The sequence below is a fragment of the Solea solea genome, chromosome 1, assembly GCF_958295425.1.
Source record: "Solea solea chromosome 1, fSolSol10.1, whole genome shotgun sequence".
NCBI classification, from domain to species: domain Eukaryota; kingdom Metazoa; phylum Chordata; class Actinopteri; order Pleuronectiformes; family Soleidae; genus Solea; species Solea solea.
Window position 1 is genome coordinate 340,462 of NC_081134.1, and position 24,857 is coordinate 365,318.

The following is a 24,857-nucleotide window of genomic DNA, read 5'->3' on the forward strand; positions in this document are numbered from 1 at the left end:
TCGTCTCCTGAGGGACGGCGGATCTTTGAAGATAAAATAATCCTGTAATGGAGAAACAATCTGACACAACAGTGTGATTTACAGTGAGTGTAAGTACAAACACAGAGAGTCTCATTTCTTTAGTGTTGAACAGTTTACAAACACGGTGACATCTGCCTTTATTATCATCATCATCATCATCATTATTATTATTATGTCAACATCTCAAAAATGATTTTTCTTTACATTTTCATTCATAGTGTTAAAAGCAAATAGAGAGTGGGAAAAACGTCTCATTATAAAAAAGATTATTAAAGATTATTCAAGTTTTTTAAACAAAGACACGTAAACATGAAATCTCATAAGGCTTCAGTAGCACGGTGATGTTTATTCATCTGATCTCACATGATATTAAAACTTTGGCTCGATGTTATTGTTAGTTTCACGACTGTATGTGAGGAGACGACTGTATGTGTGAGGAGACGACGACTGTACGTGAGAGGAGACGACTGTATGTGAGGAGACGACTGTACGTGAGAGGAGACGACTGTACGTGTGAGGAGACGACTGTACGTGAGAGGAGACGACGACTGTATGTGAGAGGAGACGACTGTATGTGTGAGGAGACGACTGTACGTGAGAGGAGACGACTGTATGTGAGGAGACGACTGTATGTGAGGAGACAACTGTACGTGAGAGGAGACGACTGTATGTGAGGAGACGACTGTACGTGAGGAGACGACTGTATGTGTGAGGAGACGACTGTATGTGAGAGGAGACGACTGTATGTGAGGAGACGACTGTATGTGAGAGGAGACGACGACTGTATGTGTGAGGAGACGACTGTACGTGAGGAGACGACTGTATGTGAGGAGACGACTGTATGTGAGGAGACGACTGTATGTGAGAGGAGACGACTGTATGTGAGGAGACGACTGTATGTGAGAGGAGACGACTGTATGTGAGGAGACGACGACTGTATGTGTGAGGAGACGACGACTGTACGTGAGAGGAGACGACTGTATGTGAGAGGAGACGACTGTACGTGAGAGGAGACGACTGTATGTGAGAGGAGACGACTGTATGTGAGGAGACGACTGTATGTGAGAGGAGACGACTGTATGTGTGAGGAGACGACGACTGTACGTGAGAGGAGACGACTGTATGTGAGAGGAGACGACTGTACGTGAGAGGAGACGACTGTATGTGAGAGGAGACGACTGTATGTGAGGAGACGACTGTACGTGAGAGGAGACGACTGTACGTGAGGAGACTGTACGTGTGAGGAGACGACTGTATGTGAGGAGACGACTGTATGTGAGAGGAGACGACTGTACGTGAGGAGACTGTACGTGTGAGGAGACGACTGTATGTGAGGAGACGACTGTATGTGAGGAGACTGTACGTGAGAGGAGACGACTGTATGTGAGGAGACGACTGTATGTGAGAGGAGACAACAACTGTACGTGTGAGGAGACGACTGTATGTGAGAGGAGACGACTGTATGTGAGAGGAGACGACTGTATGTGAGGAGACGACTGTATGTGAGAGGAGACGACTGTACGTGAGAGGAGACGACTGTATGTGAGAGGAGACGACTGTACGTGAGAGGAGACGACTGTATGTGAGAGGAGACGACTGTATGTGAGGAGACGACTGTATGTGAGAGGAGACGACTGTACGTGAGAGGAGACGACTGTATGTGAGGAGACAACAACTGTACGTGTGAGGAGACGACTGTATGTGAGAGGAGACGACTGTACGTGAGAGGAGACGACTGTATGTGAGAGGAGACGACTGTATGTGAGGAGACGACTGTATGTGAGAGGAGACGACTGTACGTGAGAGGAGACGACTGTATGTGAGGAGACAACAACTGTACGTGTGAGGAGACGACTGTATGTGAGAGGAGACGACTGTACGTGAGGAGACTGTACGTGTGAGGAGACGACTGTATGTGAGGAGACGACTGTATGTGAGGAGACGACTGTATGTGAGGAGACTGTACGTGAGAGGAGACGACTGTATGTGAGGAGACGACTGTATGTGAGAGGAGACAACAACTGTACGTGTGAGGAGACGACTGTATGTGAGGAGACGAAGTCCAGTGTTTGGCGGCAGCTGGACACTCAGTTGCACTGGATCTATGGTCCAACAATAAGTGGGTGAAAAAGAGCTGTTGATATATGATTGTTAGAAATGTAAACATGGCTTCTGTGTGACACCTTCACACTGGCTGCAGCTAACGTGACAGAATCATCATCATCAGCAGCAGTAGAGAGGAGGACAGACAGAGTTGGTAAACATAGAAACAACAGACGCTGACTTTGACCTTTGCATTTGCTTTATTTATGTGTTGCATTTAAGAGCCAATCAGCAACAGGGACAGTAACCCTGTCAGAGAGGCGTGTTTGGGATATGAATGCAGAAACGTGATTGGCCGAGTGCTTGTTTGTACGTTAGTGTTCAGTGTTGAGCGTAGAGAAGAGAACGGACTCATGATAGAGTTCAGCAAACACAGACGGAAAGAAGTCTTTCAGTGAACGTGTGACGGTGCAACTATTGGTAGATTACTAATCCAGGACTAAATAAATAGTCAAATATTCTGATAATGAATTGATGAACTTGGTGTTTTCTGTGACTCTCTCTTTGCTCCTCGACGACAAAACAAAAAGTTTAATCACATTTAAATGAGTTTGGCAACAATTTTGGAAGCTGTCAAATTATTCATCTGAACATTCAGATCCACTGAGACGTCCATTAGAAGAATGTTTACAGACTAATGTTTTTAATAAAAACAAACATGCTTTTTCATGCAAAGCCTCAGTGAAGCACTTTGGTTCAGGTTTTGGAAAAGAATAGTGGTCATGTGTATAATGCCTTATATGATGATTATTATTATTATTATTATTATAATAATTATTAATGTGATTATAGGATTTAAAACATTAAAAAAAAAAAGAATAGAGTCAGTCACATGGTTCTGTGACACTCACAATCACGGAGCCTTTAGTGAAACAATGAGAACTAACGAGATTCAGTCACATTCATTTAAGAATGACCAATGAAACATCAGCCACTCACTCTCCTGCACCAAAGTCACAGAGTCACAGGTGTGTGTCACTTCAGTGAGTCTGTGTGTGACATAAAATCACTGATTTTCTCTGTGAAACAAACCAAACTTCAGTTTCCAGACATTAGAGGTTTCAAACAACGAGAGAAAGTGGCAAATGTTGAAGACTTAAGGTGAAGATGTCATGAGGTGAGTCTTCTCTGTTTGTGTTGGATGTTTTCAGAGTGAGTGCATCTCAAATAACTCATAGTAACACGACAGTAAAGTGTAGCACACACAGAAAATGTTTTTGGGGAAGCCATAGTTGCATAGCTGCATGAAACATAATAATCATAATCATAATCATAATAATAATAAAAGGGAGAAAATAATAGTTTATCTTTGATGAGAGGTGTTTTGGTTGTAAACCTTGTTCCTTGTTCAGGTTCAAGTATGAAATGAAGGAACACTCTGCACTTTCTGCTGAGGACGTATGAAGGAGAAAACACCACAGGGAATCTGAGGACCTGTGACCATTAAGAGCCCAATTCCTTTTCTCTTGGCCAAGGGCTGGGATGCCCCTGAGCAAGGCACCCAATCCCCAATAGATAAGCACTGCCCTCTGCCCTGCGTCTGGCCTGTGTGTAATAATGATGGTTTAAATGCAGAGGTCAAATTCACTATCACTAATTGCTGTGTGTGCAAAATGACTAATTCTATTTATTTTACAGATTTCTACGTCATTACTTTGAAGAACTCCTGTAACTCGACACTTGAGTCATTTGTGTGCACGTGCATGTGCACGATGTAAACACAGCTATGTTTGGCTATTCAGATCAAAGTGCTTAAAAAAAGAAAAAAAAAAGTAAATTTGTTGCTGGAATGTTAAAACTGGAATTATAAACTTTGGTCACGTAGAAGGAGAGAGAGAGAGAAAGAGAGAGAGAGAGAGACAGACAGAGAAAGAGAGAGAGAGAGAGACAGACAGAGAGAGAGAGAGAGAGAGAGTGAGGGAGAGAGAGAGAAAGCTTGTTTTGATGCAAGTTTGCAGAAGTGGACAATGGTTCAAGGTCAAGGTCTGGATTTGGAGGGTCCAGGTGCACAGACAGCAGACGGTGCGCTCTTATGTCATCTCTATGCTTTAATCTTTCTTTTTTTCTGCACTTCAGGAAACATTGTCCCCGTCTTTCTGCTCACTTGGTTCCTGTCTCTGAGAGAGGAGGAACGACTCCCACACAGCCAGGCACTGAAAGAGAACAAAGAGCATCATCATCATCATCGTCATCGTCATCTTCATCAACCTCATCATCATCATCAGCCTCATCAACATCATCATCATCATCCTCTTCATCATCATCCTCAGCCTAATCATCATCATCATCAACCTCATCATCAGCCTCATCAACATCATCAGCCTCATCATCATCATCAGCCTCATCCTCTTCATCATCATCCTCAGCCTAATCATCATCATCATCAACCTCATCATCATCATCAGCCTCATCAACATCATCATCATCATCAGTCTCATCATCAGCCTCATCCTCTTCATCATCCTCATCATCCTTCCTCAGCCTCATCCCCATCATCCTCAGCCTAATCATCATCATCATCAGCCTCATCATCATCATCAGCCTCATCACATATTATATATAATGTTATATAATATCATTTTCTGACTGGAAGCTAAAATCCTCTGAGTCTCATGTGCTAAATGACTGGAACGTTGATAAAACTGAATAAAGGACTTCAAACACTCAAGTCACAAAATAACACATTTAAAATGACTAACGGAGACAGTTGATCAACAATCAGTCGTTTTCTCTCTTTGGTTTATAAAACAACACAAGCTTTAGTTCGCTTTAGTCAGGAAAGATCAGTGTAATGTGACATGAAGTTAAAATAACTTCAAATAACACAATAAGACTTTAGGAGAGAATGTGATTAGGAGCCTTCAGCGGTCCTGTCCCTGCTGACAGCCACGAGTCCTCATACTGGTTTTCACTTGTGTGATTATGCAGGATGTTGTTCAGTCTACTGGATATATACAGTATACAGTAGCTTCATGTTAACTATGGATTTATTTATATTAAACATTAACGTGATCAGGACTAAGAGACAACAACATTTTCTTCATGGTCCAGCCTGGAAACCAGGATCCTACGACTGCTTTAAAGTAGGTTTAATACAAACTGTATTTACAAGATGATTAAATGAATAGATTAGAACAGAATACGTCTTTATTGTCTCAACAAACCAACACTGATTCTTACACTAAGAACATGACCTCAAACCTCAAATCATTCAAAATAACAGCACATGTTAAAATAAGCACAGTGGTTGAATCTATGTAAACCACTGTGCACATAAATGTAAATCATCAAATGTCAGGTGACTTCACACACTGATGGCTGTGTCTCACTATCTCAGTGCACACAGGAAGTGATCTGTTCCAAGACAGACGATGATTCCAGACAGACAGGTAACGACAGACAAGTTTCACAACTAAGTTCTACTGCTCGAAAAAACCTTCTTACTATAAAACAACCACAATAAAGTACAATAAACACAGTATTACACTGAGAGTGAGTGAGTGTGTGTGTGTGTGTGTGTGTGTTGCAGAGGACTTGACAAAGCGAATCACACATTTGTGGCAAAGAAGCCATTATCTAGATCACTGCAGAGGCACCAGAACAAGAACATGACAGACACTTGAAACCACTCTGTGAACGCTGGTTCCACACTGTCAGCACACATCAATGCACCAGTCCGTTTTTCCAAGGTAACAGCACTTTGTTTAGAGGCAGCAGTGAGTCAGGGCCACAGAGCCTTTGTTACATCAGTGTAACAAAGGACTGGACTTCTGCTCATATAAGACATGAACAAGCACACACAGTCATTTTTCTGCAGAACACAACAAAACACTGCAGAAATACGACCAATTTTCAGTTTCAAAAAGCATATTAGACACAGAACCAGGAACCTGTGGCACATTCAGCTCACAGCAACAAAATGAGCTGGACGGGGAAGCAGCACTGATTCATGTATTCATGGGTTTGTGCTGAAGCTTCTTTCTTTAGACAGTTTTAGAGTTAAATAGATAATCAGTTTCACAGTTTACTCTTCTACTCCTGGGTCAGAATAAAGTTTGAATAAAGTCATCCCAGTTTTCACTGAGGTGACACCGTGGGTTCCTGTGAGTCAGGGCACAGTGGAGAGATGAAGAAGTATGAGGAAGACTGCTGCTGTGTGTGTGTGTGTGTGTGTGTGTGTGTGTGTACACACATCTGCAGCAGCATCATCATCCTGTCATCTCACTGTCTGAGAGCAGAACAGCTGAGCAGGTCATGACATCATGACACCGTGGCAACAATGTCTCACTAATGCCTCACACACACACACACACACACACACACACACACACACACACACAGTTTTTATTTTTAAGTGAACATTAATGTTACATCGTAGACTTCACTAGAACACAAACACTTGTTATAAAGAAATGTTAATTATTCTTAACATTCCTGTAAAATTTGGAAATCTAAAATATTTTACTTTACTTTGAAATAAAACACTATCTCACAAGATTAATTATTCTTAAATCTTAAATCATCTCCAGAATTTCATCCCAATCCATCGTTCACTGCTGTGTGTGTGTGTGTGTGTGTGTGTGTGTGTGTGCAGCTGACAAACACTCAAACAAACACAGACAAAAGCAAAAGTCGATGTTTTTAAGGAAAACTGAAGCTTTTCTTCATGAACGAGAAAAATCTCTGTCACTTTGAAGTGAAACAACCTTTTGTTCTGAGAGCAAAATACAGAAGTGGAGGTTTTACACACTTGTGTCGCTTAGCTACAGATAATACCTGCTTTATTTCTTTGGCTTTTTTATGATAAATGAAGGATATTTACATTCTGAACTTCTGCTATAACACAAATAATTAGGCTTAAAATGAATAAAGTCTTTTTTTCCAATGTCATTTTGAATCAACATAAATAACAGAAACCTTCAGACTGGCATGTATCATCATATTCCACATAGTTCCACCCTGCACATGAATGAATGAATAAAAGACATTTGAAAATGAAACATTTCCACTCATATTTATGATTTATTTTATCATTTATAACAGAGAGTAAATAAGGAGGTACCAACAACTATAAGAATATCATATCATAACTATGATTTGAAGTTTATAGCTGCTCATGTAGCTGAGGAAATAATACTCACTCACTCACTCACTCACTCACTCTATCAAAAATATCAACTCCAGTCAATTATATGTGGACAATAAAAATAGTCTTGAAATATAAGCAACATCTGCACATTGATCTCAGACCATTCTGCAGCACAAACAGCGATGCTGTGAGGTAACCATGGCAACATTGACAAGCTCATGTCAGCCCTGCATGTGAAGAATCATCACCGCAGCAAACTGTGACTTTAATCACATGAAAGACTTTTGAATGTGTGATTAGGCTGCGACTCGTAGAGTAAATAACTGTTTACAACATAAGCAACACAGTCTGTGACACATGAGCTCCCTCCCACTCCCACACTCAGTGGAAACACAAGGAAACTCACCCACTCAACTCCATATCTTCTATCTGGTCACTCTGACAACGATTGAAGTTTGTCAACTGCTCACTCAGAGTCACAGGGGTCGACACAGGGCTGGTGAGAATTCTGTCACTTCAACACACGATAAACACAAAGTGTGAGAGAAAAACCTAACAACTCAGTACAAAGGCCTCTGTGTAACCATGGCAACCCGTCATTTGTCCTCCTCAGATCTGAGCTGTTTCCAACTGAACTCATCACCGACTCCAGAAACTCCGTCCTTGGTCGTCTCACCTGATAATCAGAATATCTTGATGCTGCAGTTCAGTGATAGTCGATATAATCAAATAATGATCATCACGATAACTGAAGACAACACAGAGCGGTCAGTGTGTGAAGTCAGTGACACTCATGAGTCAAAGGTCATGGTCTACTGCTTTGACCAACCATTCACTCCTACGATCAATTAACAGTGAAAGGAAACTGCTGCGAGGCAACAGTGCTAGCCACTACACCGCCGTGTACCCAGAATCATATTTCATGAATGATAATGTATCATCCAGAACCAGAACCAGAACCATATGTTGCCACATTGATAGTTCGTCCGAGCCACTGAAGAGGATCAAAAACACTCACAAAGTTTAGACTAAATTACAGTTAATAATGTAATAAAACCTCATAGACACATGCTTGTGTGTGTGATTTCTATATTCAAAGCGTTGGACATATGATTTTCTTTCTTCATCTGAGTCTTTGTATCACAGAGTATTTTCTTTCTTCATCTGAGTCTTTGTATCACAGAGTATTTTCTTTCTTCATCTGAGTCTTTGTATCACAGAGTATTTTCTTTCTCTGACACTCCCCCACCTCTCCTCCCTCACACCAGCCGAGGCAGTGAAAACCCTCCCAGGTGCAGGTGCAGGTGCAGGTGCAGGTGCAGGTGCCTTATTAGATTGTCACAGGTGGCCTCTCTCTGTGCACCACTCTAATGAATCTTTCACAGGCCCTGCGGCTCCAACAGTCCACATCTACATCTGAATAACAATATAAGCACAGAGCACAGCAAGGACTGATGTCATCTGTCAGGATCAGGGCGGGGTTTACAGAGGAATTACACACTGGATTACAGAGGAGAGATTCACGTGAAGTTAAACCTCAATAATCCCAACTCTAATTAGCAGCATTCTCAGTGGTGCACTAAAGACTTATTGTTTCTTCTGTGAAATGTATAGAAAACACCAGGAGTGTTGGAATCTTTCAATTATCTGCAGTAGTATTGAACTCAAGGGTTCTATCAGACGAGTCATTAAGGTCAAATTGATTTGCTTCAGTTGGTTTAATGAGGTGCTGACATATAATCAGAGCTGCCCTACCTGTGTGCGCCCCCTGCTGCTGGCTCACTGCACCTAGAACCAGTGTTACAAATGCATGGTTGCCCTCAAGAGATTTTAGTTTCCTAACAAAAGAAGCATTTATCACTTTTTAAACCATAGAAAAGAAAAAAGAAAGAGAGTTGTCGATCCACTACTGCTTCCATCAGAGTTCAAATGTGTTATTTATGACTTCAGAGTCTTTTCAAATTGCAGTTGACTCATGTTTTCCTCTCTGGACTGTGGTGCAGCTGTGAGGAGTTTGCAAACGTTGGTAAAGAGTCTACAGTCCACACGAGCAGCCATGTTTCCACTGAGAACCAGCATCCCGTCATATTCTGGTGCTCTGCTCAAGGGGAATGAGGCACACACACACACACACACACACACACACACAGCTCAGGCAGTGTGTTCAAAACAACCCTCAACTACCACTTTCATGTGGATTTCACTGGGGACTGGGGATGGGTACATTGTTATTTCTGTGTTCACAGTCACAAGTTGGGATTAATGTGTAGCTTTGATAACATGTACATGCTAGTGTGTGTGTGTGTGTGTGTGTGTGCACAACCACATTATGCAACACAATAACCACAGTCAGCGCAGCAGTGCAAACAGCATGAAAACACTGGGCTTTAATGCTCATGAAGACAATGCTGAAGACAATCACAGCTCGTGTTTGTCTTCCTGTAACACGTCATAATAGAAACACGGAGGAAAACTTCTGTGTGTGCAACCACAAAGAAGCAGGAAGAGTAAAAGAATTATGAATCCATGTAAATAAAGACTTAAATACATGTTTACAGTTACAGTGTGTGAGCAGAGGGAGTTTAAGTGGAGTGTGGAACAGCACATTTAACAATACAAATCTCATATATATATATATATATAAAAAAATAATATAATAATATAAGAATATAATAAAGAGAGAAAATGTGAGTGACTGCAGACAGATCTCCTGCATGTTCCTGGTTTGCTTTGTCACATAAAGCATTGTAAGGTGTGATCGTTCCTGTCTTCTGTCACAGCAGCTTAAGAAATATTAAAGACTACAGTGTTAACAAAAGACGTGAGCAGCTGAGTGCTGTCATCTTGATGTGGTGCCTCTGCAGTACACACATCCAATAATCTAAATTATGGATCATTCTTTCTTCTTTGCGTGAAGACAAACTTGTCTCTCAGAGACGCTTCATTAAAAACAAACCTCTTCAATCAGCATGGATTGATTTTTCTTTTAAAGCTGGAGTGATGATCAGTCTGTGTTACTACACATGACAAGAGAGCAGTCAGGTCAAAATCACCACAATGACACACATGAGCAACACAACTGGTTAGTTTGTCACTGCAGCTAGCAATGGTCAATTCAATATTAGTCTAGTTACACCATCCTACAGTTGGCCTGCAAACACCTGTGTGTGACATGTGTCCTTCAGGTCGTCCCTGGACCACACAACAAGCAGAAAATACACTGTTCACACGTAATCTGATCACGTGCTAACAGCTGTTCACATGCTAACAACTGTTCACACGTAATCTGATCACGTGCTAACAACTGTTCACACGTAATCTGATCACATGTTAACAACTGTTCACATGTAATCTGATCACATGCTAACTGTTCACACGTAATCTGATCACGTGCTAACAACTGTTCACACGTAATCTGATCACGTGCTAACAACTGTTCACACGTAATCTGATCACGTGCTAACAACTGTTCACACGTAATCTGATCACGTGCTAACAACTGTTCACACGTAATCTGATCACGTGCTAACAACTGTTCACACGTAATCTGATCACATGAGCTAACAGCTGTTCACACGTAATCTGATCACGTGCTAACAGCTGTTCACACGTAATCTGATCACGTGCTAACAGCTGTTCACACGTAATCTGATCACGTGCTAACAACTGTTCACACGTAATCTGATCACGTGCTAACAGCTGTTCACACGTAATCTGATCACGTGCTGTTCACACGTAATCTGATCACGTGCTAACAGCTGTTCACACGTAATCTGATCACGTGCTAACAACTGTTCACACGTAATCTGATCACATGCTAACAACTGTTCACACGTAATCTGATCACATGAGCTCAGATCATGTGTCTATCAGTGATAATATAGTGGAAGTGGATGCACATGTATTAATGTGTGAGTGCAGAGGAGCATTTTTAGTCTCCAGCAGTGGCCTCTGACAGACGCACACTCACACACTCACACACACACATTCACTTGTTGTATTGAGTCATGCTTGCCTGGGCCACTGTGCTGGCTGATGAGTGTTTCTGTAAGAGCTGCAGCAGAGAGAGGACAGGAGAGATGGCCTGTGTCTGACACACACACACACACACACACGTGCACCATCTTCTTCATTAGTGTTATCATGAGTGTGAACTGCTGAACAGGAGTGCATCGTCTGAGCGTCACTGTTGCACCGATCAGCCCACAGACTCAAAATATATCTGATGAATATTTATTTTGGCATTTTACCGTTACATAACGTCTGAATTTCAACTGCACCGACACTCACACAGTACACACGAGTATACAGCCAGCATTAATGTGCTGCCAGGTCAGCCTAGTGTCATAACGCAGCTGCAGCCATCTCCAAGACTGAGACAGAGCTCCAGCACTGATGTTGAGTAATGAAAGATTGAGGTTGGACGGAGGTGAGGGTATGAGGGTATGAGGGTAAAGTGAACGTGAAGCTCTTACACAGCAAAACAAAGTCTATATTATTGGCTTAAGCTAAAAGCAAAATCGTGTTTGAAACACTGTAATTAAGTGGAATCTTACCGCTGCTTATTCAACAGTTTACTTGAGTGCATCTCTCAAATCATCCCTTAACCCTAATCCTAACCCTAACCCATCATCCTTAACATTTGCAAAGCAGGAAGTAGCTTTTTATGAAACAATTAGCACAAACACAACCACGTTATGGATGATCTTACTAAATATGTTTAGCTTATCTTTCAAAAGCCTGATATTGGACTGTTTGCTGATATATGATGTGCCAATGTATACACGTATCTGAGGTGTTTGGGCCAATAAGAAGATTAAAATGAGAAATGAGAAAATTCAAACAGCTTTGAGAGTTCATCAAGACTAAGTGCTATAAATACAGAACATTTAACAGAACAAAACCTATGGAAGTTTTTACACTTGGGGAAAGTGTGAAAGTGGGCAGATCAGCACATGTGTTGACATGGAAACAGATTCAGTGAACGGTGTTTAAAAATCACGCGAGTGAAGTCATTACAGCGTCTGAATTTTTACTGCAAACAGTCCACCATCATGCAGAGATTCAAATCTGATTTTATGATATTTTAGTCACAAATTAAATTGGAAATCTTTTCTTTTTACTGCTGAGCTGAAAATGACTCATCCCTATGAAGATTCATCTGTGAGCACAGACTGACATCACTGCTGCCCTCTGCTGGTGCATCTCCAGAATCTACAACCAAAACACTGTTACTCAAAAAGCATATGGAAGCACATTTGTGTGCTAACCACACACTTCCACTCCATCGTAACGCACAAAGCCCATAATGGACTCAATGAATGTCACTGTCTCGTGCTCTCTCCTTCCAGCATGCTCCATTGTTCTTCTTCTCTCAACATCTAAATCCCAGCTGTCTCTGCCTGCTCGTTGTATACGTCAGATACGTCATTGTATCTGTTTTCCTCTCTCTAGTTACATTCTTTCCCAGTGAATAAAAATACTTGTTTGTTTGTTGTGTTTTTTTATGGAGATGAATAATAATGTATAATAATGTATTGCTTAATAATAAAAAAAATACAAATCAGCAACTGTAACAGTGAAAAGATAAATAGATAATTCTGTGTCATCAGTCCACACTGGTGTTCACCCATTCACACAAACAGTCCCATTAACGTGTGAAGAGAACAGAGTGTTCACCCATTCACACAAACAGTCCCATTAACGTGTGAAGAGAACAGAGTGTTCACCCATTCACACAAACAGTCCCATTAACGTGTGAAGAGAACAGAGTGTTCACCCATTCACACAAACAGTCCCATTAACGTGTGAAGAGAACAGAGTGTTCACCCATTCACACAAACAGTCCCATTAACGTGTGAAGAGAACAGAGTTTCCCAGAGTCACGATCTTTCTCTAAAACTACAAACTTGTGTTGTGACCTCACCTTCTCGTAGTGTTCCACATTCTTCTCAGCGGTGGAAATCAAGGCTGATCTGAGGTCAGTTCTCATGCTGCCTCTCCAGCGGACCCAGTCTCCTTTTAAAGCGTTGTTAGCCAGTTCCACGCGGTCTGCCAGACCGTCCACCTCGTCCTGCAGCTACCGATCAAACACACAGAGACACAAATGAACCACAAATACATCACAGTACGTGGATTCTGCAGTTTATAGTGTAGTATTAGCATCTTCTATTATCAGGTCCTCTGGTTTAAATGACGAGTTTCACCTACTGAACACGTGAATGGTCAAAATGTCTCATTCTTATCGAGTTCATAACAGGAAACAGTACAGCTGTCAATCATAAGACGCTCTTGTTACATGATATCATATCATATATACTGTTAAAACAGTATCGCAGCACATGACATCAAACCTATGGTTACAACAGTAACGCAGTACATGACAAGGAGACACCCGTGGATTCTAAACATGATAAATCTGTGGAGTACATTTGACAGACGAACACAGGAAGAGGCGGAGCAAATGTTTAACATGTGACATTCCACAGCATTTAGAGACAGACGTTCACACAACCACACAAAACAGAAACTAATACAGGGAAATGGAAATCACCGCATTGGTGATGTGAATAATAATCCCTCTGTAAAACTGCCTCAGTCTATTTTTCCATGAATCTAATGACTGTTTAACATAAGTCAGCATAGTTTAAACCTCTCTCCCACACACAAACACACACACACACACACACACACACACACGCTTGTTACTGCAGTGATATCGATCCAGACACCTTGTCAAGGCTACAGCTGAATTGCATTGTGATGCTCTGTGTGTGTGTGTGTGTGTGTGTGTTTCCCTCCCCATAAAAGACTCCACATGTAACCTATAGGAGGAGATGACGTATGAAACACGCGTGTCATCTGACAGAAGAGTAAAAGTGTCATCAGTAAATCGCTGTATGAATATAAACAACAACAACAACACAGAATCAGACGTCCATATAAACACGAGCGCCAGGTGTTTGGAATCACGTGTTTTCATGCTCTCCTCGCCATCAATACAAAGTTTCATAAATCAATCCAAACTAAAATGTGTGACTTGTTCCATTTCCTGCTCACACTGCACTGATGTGGTTTATGGATTTTTCTTCCTCAAACTAACGATGAGTCAGCATCTCACACACGGCTGCATCTAATGATTATTTGGACAGTCACTAATCAGCCAATCGTTTTTGCCAATTGCTCATGATCAGTTGTGTTTATTGAGAATGAACAAGAACAACAGACGAGGTGAACAGCTGCTCCTGTAACTGTCAAATACTTGTTGATTGTAACTGGTCAGTGTGTTATTTGTGTATCACCGAGTGTTGTTCGGTGTTAACAGACTGATCACACTCGTATGCAACAACGTGCCGACGTCCGGTTATTTTACCAGAGTCAGAAACAACAGAATAGTTTTCTAATGTGGAGACGACGACTCCACATAGAGACTGAAGTCATGTCAAACATCAGGCTTTGCTTTTAGCTGCATGTAGCTTTAGCTTTAGCTTTACTGCTCCAGTGTTTCTCAAACTAAGGACCACTTACCCATAAAAACACTCAGGGACCACCTCACTCAAAATAGCCCCAAAACAATTAGCCAACTTCAACAGTTCACAGAGTTCAACCTCCTAAAATGAACTTTGATGACCAGGCAGACAGTTTGAGAAACACTGACATTTTACATTTTAAAACATGATACTTGCTTGTCACCTCGCGGACCACCAGGGGTCGCTCACGGACCACCAGTGGTCCAGGGACCACACTTTGAGAAAGGCTGCTGTAGTGCATTATAGTTATTGAGCATGTTGATGAAAATGACACCTCGAGGAATTTTAACAAATCAAAGTAGTTGCTTATGTGTGATTAATTGTTGCAGCCACATACACAACAGTCAAAGAGAATGTAGTAGGAAGTATGAATGAAAAACTGAGTTATAAAACACACATAGAAATGATTGAAAGTTCAGTTGATGAAATAAACTTGATGATATTTCCTGTGATAGCTGTGACTAAAGAAGATTTTCAGAATGTATTTTGGGCTGCAGCATTCTTGGGAATTGCTGCTCTTGATAATAGTGGAATAACAAGAGTTTGATGACACAACACTGCCTCCTCCTGGTTGTGATGTGTAATAACACAACCTTCACTTTGACTCTTATCAAAGGTCAAATAAAGGTTTCAGAACAAAGGGATTTGATTCTCTGCTTTGAAAAGTTCACCTTTTTAATAATAGTGGACGGTAATGTTCAACTCACACACCTCACACACAGTTACCTGACATTTGTAATTCAGATCTCATGTGTTTCAGGAAGAATTGTCGGTTCAGATCAGCTTCTCTCTGCAGTGTCGCGAAAAAGTGTCTGAGAACACGTGAAACTAATGAATGAAACTGTTTCTTATGGTCTGTCACACAGGAGCCATAGTTGTCATAATTCCTCCTCAGAGGCTAACGATATAAAACCCCTGAGTTATGTGCAGTTCACCGTTCACTCGTGAATAACTGCAGCGGTTTCACTGCCTTTGGTTTTCTAGCGAGTTGAAATGTCGTTGTTGCAAAAACACACACAAACACTTCATCTAATATTCTTAAAGATGAGGAAATGAAGTCGAGAAGAAGATCAGACTCCTGCTGTGAGGCTGCAGTACCACTGATGGAGAAAGAGGGAGACAGAGAGCAGGACTGCAGCTAAACCAGCTCAGTGTTTGTGAACAATATGTTGTTTCACTAAAGCTTATAAATAATATTATTAATATTGTAAATAATATTTTCATTTATTTATTTATTTTGGGCTTTTTAAATGTTAAATGAAGGATATTTCAAGTGGTCAAATTGTACTATAACACAAATAATTAGGTTTAAAGAAGCGCTCATTTTCTGGATTCATTGTATTTTTTAATATAGTATTTTATTTATAATATTTAGAGTGTTTCACATTTGTATTCAATATAATAAATATCATTATCAATGCAGCAGCCTTTAAAACGTCCTCATCATGATATAATGATAATAATTTATCTTTTCTCATGTCACCATATAGATATAATATTCATATGTTGCCAAACGTGACCAAAAGGAAGAAAATGTTGCTTCTCGTTTGTTAAATAAGTGGTTTCATACCAGAGCGTTAATATGTGACTGTGTGTGTGTGTCTGTGTGTCTCTGTGTGTGTCCGTGTGTCTGTGTCTGTGTGTCTCTGTGTGTCTGTGTGTGTGTCTGTGTGTGTGTGTGTGTGAGAATGTTGCTGAATTTAATGTGAGATGAGATATTTTTATCACTTTACTTTAAGAGATAGAATAACACGCTGTAAAGAGGTGCCATAAACATGGATCAATATTTAAGAATTCCAATACATTGAATTATATTCATTACATTATTATATTAAACATTAATTTCATTGTAAAGGGGTTTTAGATTGGGAATATGCTTTGCACTTGACAGAAGTTCATAAAAAGTAAATCCCATTAAAGAAAACCTGGATTTCTGCATCTTTTAATTCTTTTTCGTCTTCTTCTCTCCTCCTTTGTTTTTGCTGATTGTGTTAAAGCTCTCTATAACAAGAGATTAAATCATTAATAAAATAAAACACACACTCGTACACAATAATAACAAGGTGCATTAAAAATAGCTGTGTCCTTTCCTCGCCTTATTTCCCGTCTCCTGACATTTTGAAGCGAGTCCTCTTCTAAAAGGGATCTGGGATTTTTCATTACTCCATTATTAGCTGCAGGGATTACAGTGTAAATTATATTGACAGCTCTTACTCCCACTGAGCTGAGGACTGACAAGCCTGGGTATTTAGATAATCCTACCCAGGAAGCCCCATCCCCAATATGAGCAGAGGGCGGCCCTGTGGGAACAGGCATCGCTTCATCATTCACTTTATTGCACCTAATCTTTAGGAGAAGGACTGAGGACACACACGGACACACACACGGACACACACACACACACGGACACACACACGGGCTGGCAGAGCGGGAGGATGGGAGTCATACTCACTAATTCTGGGTCAGTTTTCCTGGACACCAGAGCCTCGTTTTTGGCTTCGAACTCGGCCTGAAGGTTGTCTCGACGTCTCATCACACCCTAGGACAGAGGAGTACATTTTATTCTATTCAACGGTTTATTCATATTTCATGAAATAAAAAAAAGGTCAAATCTTTCCCAAGATTCTTAGCACCTCCCCATGACCGATGTATGAGTCTTGTTTTTCATAAACCGCTGTTTATGAAACCACGTGTTCTGATGGTGGAAGAGGAACGGGCTGAATTTTACAGCTCATTATTATTATTATTATTATTATTATTATTATTATTATTATTGTTATTATTATTATTGTTATTTTTTTCAGCTTTCACATCACCCACTGAATTAAGTGATCTTGCTGCTTTCATTCTTTTTTAGATCAAGGTCAAGGTTCAAGGTTTGTTTTTCAGAATTTCACGGACCAGTTCACATCGACTCACAATCAGAATGAGAAAGATTTAAATAATTCAACTGTTAAGAGTCAAACCTTCAACACATGCTCTCAGTGTCTGACAGACATTCTGAAATCTGTACTAAAGTGAGTTGACTCTGTAGAACATGTATGAGGCCTGTAAGTGGCGCTGTAACGTTACACCAAAAACAGAGAAGAAGACGTTATACACATTATAGATACAGATTATAATCCCAAACACTGTCACAGAATAAACTGTCGGAAAGAAGGAAATAAAGACAGAAAATAGAAGTTATCATAAAGCAAACTTGGTAACTTTTCAGACAAAAACCAAAAACTACTTTTCGAGAAGGAGGGTTCTGCTTTTACTGCGGACGGAGAGTTCCCGTCCCGTTCATTGTCAAATTCATTGTCAAGGTCGGTGAGATTTTCCCACTCTGTTTCAGGTCATGACGACAGGAGGTGACGGAGTGAATGATTATTTGTTTCTGGCGGCCTGAGATCGAGAGGAAGTGACTTCCCTCACACCTGCTTCATTTTCCACAAGGAAATGAAGTGTCTGTGTCTGTGTGAAGTGTCTGTGTCTGTGTCTGTATGAAGTGTCTGTGTATGTGTAAACAGACAAACATTCATCTTGTTGTCCAACTCACCCTCAGAGTCTCAGCACAGAGGACGTACTCATGCAGGACAGGGACCAGGACTTCAGACAGATGTTGGGTCTGCTCTTCTGTCTCCTTACCACAATGCTCCACACAGCTGGCCACACCCTTCAGGGGCTCGGCCAGATCCCGCTCTGACCCCGCCCAATGGGTGTATGTGGGGCTGTACTGCTTCAGCTCATCCAGATACTCTGAAAACACATCGATGCAAACTGTTTTATTCTGTTTGAATCGTGAACGTCACATTCATTAATGCAGTTTAATTGTTTGTTTTTTTATAAATTACTGACCCAAATTAACACTAAATGCACCGTTTTCAACTTTAGGGAAAAATGGATATAGATTGGTGTCCGTGATGGCAACATTTAAGATGTCAACATAAAGACCAATAATGACACTTGTTTCCAGTTCATCTACAGCTGCTACATTTAAACACTCTTAAGTACGTAAATAAAAGCAGCACATCTGTGTGAGCCACTGAGCATCTGGGTGTGATCTCTGTTTCATACCTTTCTGTTCCCTGATGATCCTCTGCGTGACCTTGTCCAGAGAGCAGATCTTGTTGCTGAAGTCCTCCACATACTCCTGCATCTGAGTGAACTCATCTGGTCGACTCTTTAAACCTCTCACCGAGTTAGCCAAGCCCCTCACCGTGTCTCCCATCCGACTCAGGAAACCTGGACCCTGCTTCTTGTGAGACGTGAGCTCCTGCAGGAGGTCCAACCACATCAACGTCTACATGTTACATTACATGCTCATTTGTGTATATCACTTATTTCTGTTTTATGGAAAACAGTATCAAAAGGATTTATATGATACTGTATGACCTCGTCTGACCCTCGACCTGGACCCAGTTTTTAATTCCAGCCCCCTCTGAAACTGAGTTTGACATGAATGAATGAATGAATGAATGAATGAATGAATGTTTCAACCGTCTATGGTTCATACTGCAGAGCATCAGAGAGCTTAGCTTAGCATGTAGTACAGGAAGCAGCTCTAACAGTGAGATGAAGCTGCAGACGCATTCATCAGGTGTCGTAGAAGAAGTCTAGAGTTTATTCTGTGAGCCTTTTGTTAAGTAGCTAAAAACTGGTTTTCATGAGTGTGTGTGTGTGTGTGTGTGTGTGTGTGTTGAAGACGTACAGGTTCAGTGAGGAAGACTTGCAGGTGCTCGCTGAAGGACAGGACGGGATGTTCCGAGATCTTTTTGAGGAAGCGGTCCAGAGCGTTCCTCCTGGTCTCAATGAAGTCGTCGTTGAAGCGCTCCACCATGCTCTTCATCACAAACTTCTCTGGTAACGGCTGAGCAAAGACCACAACATAGTACCTCAGTCACAGAACCCAATGATGCTGTCGTGCAACAGGAAACAGAGAAAATCTAAAACGAGTTGGTTCTGGTTGGTTTGTGGTGGACAAATACATACGTGGACAATGAGCGTTGGGTGGTTTTCTTCCAGTCTGCTCCTGAGCCACAGGAAGTCCTGGTAGCGTCGACGTACCTCGTACTCACTGCAGTCAAATTGACTCCGTGTGGTCTGGAGAAAGAGGAGATGAACACCATGAGTCACCATGCAACGTTCAAGTGAGTGTTAACTGCACCATGTGGAGGCTCAGAACAAACCAAAGAACACAAATAAAGATTAAAGCCAACATCACAAGAAGCTTATCTGGTAACATCTGCTTCAGTCTGTGACATCATCGCTCACTGCCGGTCTACTCGTTTGGTAACTTTGTGTCACTTTGGCAAATTTGAATAAAAGGACCTCAAACATTGAAGTCACTAAATAACATATTTGAACTTGGTGATGGAAGCAGAAGTGGATCAACACGTCCTGCATGCTGTTAAATCACACATGTTTTGTATGGATCGGGGAGTGAGCAGTTTATAACTCAAACTTCAGTTTCCACTTGTTAAAAGAGAACTTTCAGCCACAGAAAGTCGGAAAAACATTCTTAAAACATTGTAGACTTAAGCTTCAGTAGATTTGAGCCACTTCACAAATGTGTCCGTACCTTAAATGGTGAATGGTTTGTATTTATATTATTCTTCATAAACACTCAAAGCTGCTTCACAAATCACAGCCATTCACTCATCTTTCACACCCATTCACACGCTTCCAGCGCGGTCCTTGCCAAAGGACACATCAGCACGGCATGCAGACTAGAGGAGCCGGGAATCAAACACGTTGAAAGACGACTCGCTCTACCACTGAGCTCCCGTCGCCGTATTCAACTACATTTAAAAAAGCCCTGAAATGATCCTTTAATGTCTGCCCTTCAGCACACACACACACACACACACACACACAGGACTGAGGACTGAGGACTGACCTTGGTCAGGACTCTGTACATGATGAAGGTCTCGATGGCAGTGACATGGCTCTCTGGGTTGTCCACGGTGATGAAGAGGTCAATGGTGTTAACATCCTGCTGCTCCTCCTCGTCCTCGTCCTCGTCCTCGTCCTCGTCCAGTCTGTACTGGTTGACCAAGGAGCTGGGAGAGTTGGGCACAAGGTTTCCATCTCCATCCAGAGTGGAGGATGTTTTCTGCACCAATTAAACAACAACCGTGTTAAAGCAAATACTTTGTGTAGTCCACTGAGCCTCCAGAGGTTCAGAGCAAACGTTTGCATTCTTTATTGTTTTTATTATTTTCATTATTATGAAGTATGAACACAGGTGAGTGAAGTTTGTGCCACAGGGAGAGAAAGTGTGGATCCACTGCTGAGTCCTGTGACCTGGTGTGGCCTCTCTCTCTCTCTCTCTCTCTCTCTCTCTGTGTTCATTAACATAACAACATGCAGCTTACAATAGAATAACAATATTCTGAAGCATGATTATGCTGAAGGATGATGAACAAAAGCCCCTCACTCTCATTCCCAAAGGAAAAAATGTCAAAGTATTTCAAGAAAATATGTAATAATAAAATTCATAAGAATATCAAAAAGACACAGTTTGTTTTTGTTGGTTTCTTTTTGGAACTCAATGTCATCCAGCATTTCATTTATGAACATGTCGTCTGTCTCTCTCTCTGTGTGTCTGTCTGTCTGTGTGTCTGTCTGTCTCTCTCTCTCTGTAAACCCAGGCACAGTATTGACATAACTGACCTCCCTGTTGATTATATATCATTATAAGGGCAGTGATGAAAAGACAACCTTTAAAAGAGAAACATCTGAATCTCTGCTGATGGAGAACATGTGACTGCAGATAAATAAGCTGCAGATCAACAGTGTTCCCTTCATGTAGAGAACGATGGAGTGAGATTGTCCTGACATGTTCACTGAGGTCACTCTGTGCTCGCTGATGCAGCAACAAACACAAAAATGTGGTGAAGCAGCTTTTTCCAGTTACACAGCAAAGACGTCAGCACATTAGTTATTTATTTATTATTAGTTATGTTCTGTTTTTGTCATTTCAACCTTTAAAGGGATAGTTAGGTTTTCTTGTGGTTATTTATATAGTGATTCTCTTTGAGGCTATATTATATACAGTATATGAGGATATAAAGCTGCACACAGGACTCATGACAATACATGATCTTACAATACAATTATTGAGTGACTTTGTATACCTATATTATGTCGATTTCATATATTTTTTAAATGAACATATTTATATACACATATATGTGTATATATATATATATATACACACATATATACACATATAATTTATAATATTTCACAAATGCATTCAACATAATAAATGATGATTATCAATGCAACGGAAAAGTCATCACAGAGAAACTGAGACAGTCAGTGACAGCTCTGACACACATCACTCATCAAATGCTCACAAACTCAAACTTAAACTTAAACTTTACTAAAATAAACACAAAGTAAGTACACATTTCATTTCATGTTGCCACATTCAAATGTTGCAGGCAAACAGCAGTGTGTGTGTGTGTGTGTGTGTGTGTGTGTGTGTGTGAGCTGCCTGCAGGCCTGTTTCCTGTTAAAAACTGCCGATGTCTGCAGAAGACTCTAAGCCCTGCACCACAACACAACACAACACAACACAACGACCTGTCTCTGACTGATCATTATTATTATTATTATTATGTCTCACTCAAACACAAACACAAGCGTCTCTCGTCCACGTTTGACGTCCTGTGCTGAAAAAGACAAACATATATTCAAAGAGTGCCCACGTGATCTTCTCATTACTCTCATTATTAGTGATTGTAATGGTTAACGATCAGTCAGTTAATTGCCGTTGACAGTTTATTCAATTAACTGACAAAGTCCATTTGTGTGGCTGCACGGTTGTTGTAGTGGTTACAACTGTCGCTATGAATTATGAAAATAAGCGTTAGTTGCAGCTCTATATTTGTAATATGGTGCAACACACATTTCAAAAGAAAGTGAATGACATGACTGAAGGTAAATGCACCTAGTGACCATTTACTCTGACTCACATCCACATGAATCTAATAAAAGGTCAACTTACACGTATTAGTGTAGTAAAGCAGCACTTACTGCTCAAATATATGAAACCGGAGGAGCCTGAACGGCTGCAGCTTAAAAACAACGAAAATCAACTACAGTCAACTTATAGAGAACAACTTATTGCATGTTTTGGACTGTGGGAGGAACCCACACAGAAAACCCACGCACGCACACACGGGAGAACATGCAAACTCCATGCAGAAAGACCCGTGTTCCGACCGGGGTCCGAACCCGGGTCTAACGCCACTGAACGGAACACCATTTGTTAGTAATTCAAGTTCATTCATTTGGATTAAAGTGACGTCAAACTCGTCACGTGCTGATAATGACGTTGAAGACGAACTGAAGTGACGTCGCTGCAGATTTGATGTGTTCATTGATTTAGTTTGAAAAGTTCGTCTTGTGACGTCATTAACAGTGAAACGCCTCAAACCGAAGAACTCTGAGTGGGGTTTGGTGTTCGCTCGTGCTCAGGTCCGAAGGTCAGTTCATCAGCTGATCCAGGACGTGACGGAATGTGTCGGTACATTCAGAACCCACTGGACCTCACAGCGTTAGATCAGCTCTAATCCACGCAGCAAGAAAACCACTGAACGTGTTTGCCGTTGTTTTCGTGGTTGAATGTGAATGTTTTGTCTGTTTTGTTTGGTTTGGTTTTCTTTACCTTGCTGAAAACCTCCAGGTCTTCGTCCTCGTCCAGGTCCAGCATGTGTCCTGAGAAGTCCGCGGGGACCGTGTGTCCACTCATGTCACCGTGAAAACTACTCTCAACGAAGAGACTTCATGAGAAACAAGTGAAGGAACAAGAAACTACTGCCACCACAACTTCAGAGCAGTGTTGCCAGATCAGATTGACAGTTTCCAGCCCAATCACATCGTAGAACCCGCCCAATCCAATAAAAACCAGCCCAAACCACGAAGTTGCCAGACACTCGTGTAAACCCGTAAAATCATAACACATAGACATCCAGAGCTTCATATAGCATCAAATAGCCACACATAAATGATAGATTAACAGGTTTAATGCAACCAACAAGAGCGCAGTAAATCAACCATTGGCTACACAAATTGCAAGATGAACCTCTGGCATCCTAGCGCCAGGCCCAGATTAGTAATAATAACAGCTGCACGTAAAAAGTTGCACTTTTAACCGTGTAGGCCTAATATATTTATACCCTTACCCCACTTCGGCATGATGCTGCTGCTTAGCTAGGTCACCCGCTTCATATTTAGCGCGGCTACAGTGCTGAACTGACGTCACGGACCGGTACGTTGCCGTATGCCGATTGAATAGCCCACAACTACCTCAATTATTTATTTATTTAAACTATTTATTTATTTATTTATTTGAGAGAGAGAGAGAGAGCTGTTTTTACAATATTAAAAAACCCGCCAAATGTGGACAAAAGCAGCCCAAATTTTATTCACCCGCCCAATGTATTTTTTCCCCGCCTGACGTAAACAAAAGAAGCCCAATTGGGCGGAAAACCGCCCAATCTGGCAACACTGCTTCAGAGCAGTGGAAAGACACCGACACCGAGACTGAACACCACTTCCTGTCACCTATTTCAAAATAAAACCCAGTCAATATTTCAAATGGAGCTTTTCATTTGCCTTTTTTAACGCTTACTATGACGAAACAACAACAAACAAACAAACAGAAAACTTCATTAGAAAAAGATTTCAAACATTAGTTTGGCTTTGGGTTAATGATCAAACATTGTGTTGTGTTTTCTGAATTCCTTTCTTCAAATATAAAATGTGGTGGCTGCTGAAGACATACTCAAAATAAAACCAAATAGTGATTGTTAATAGTGAATAGTCTTTAAACTGGCAACTAGCAAATCAACAACGGAAATCACTACAAGTTACCTTGAAGTTTTATGTAAACATGTCAACAATGTTTCCAGAAACAATCCCTTTAATCATGAGCTCGTTTAGTCGTGAGTATGTTGGCTGCTGATAGTGGATCTCATGATTGTGCATCTCATGATTGTGGATCTCATGATTGTGGATCTCAGGTGAAGCAGAGACACCCTGAGCCTCTCACGTCTGTGTTACGTGAGTGTTGCTCTCGAGGTTTTTCTACAAATGTTTGATTTTTCTTCTTTCACTTC

The 24,857-nt window shown here is 41.1% G+C and overlaps 1 protein-coding gene across 2 annotated transcripts; it reads right to left on the reverse strand.

The window, feature by feature from the left end:
- Positions 1–2,305: 2,305 nt before the first annotated feature.
- On the reverse strand, positions 2,306–23,572 carry snx7 (sorting nexin 7). 2 transcript variants are annotated; one of them, XM_058635549.1, is made up of 9 exons: positions 23,405–23,572; positions 20,624–20,839; positions 19,717–19,827; positions 19,436–19,594; positions 18,802–19,000; positions 18,284–18,483; positions 17,195–17,281; positions 13,140–13,292; positions 2,306–4,277 (listed from the first exon to the last, which is right to left on the reverse strand). In XM_058635549.1, exons 1-9 carry the CDS (start codon positions 23,486–23,488, stop codon positions 4,197–4,199), a joined length of 1,290 nt encoding a protein of 429 aa, XP_058491532.1. In that variant the 5' UTR covers positions 23,489–23,572; the 3' UTR covers positions 2,306–4,196. The 2 variants fall into 2 exon arrangements, with proteins under 2 accessions (XP_058491532.1, XP_058491539.1); XM_058635556.1 differs by lacking the exon at positions 2,306–4,277 and adding an exon at positions 8,286–9,311.
- Positions 23,573–24,857: the final 1,285 nt, after the last annotated feature.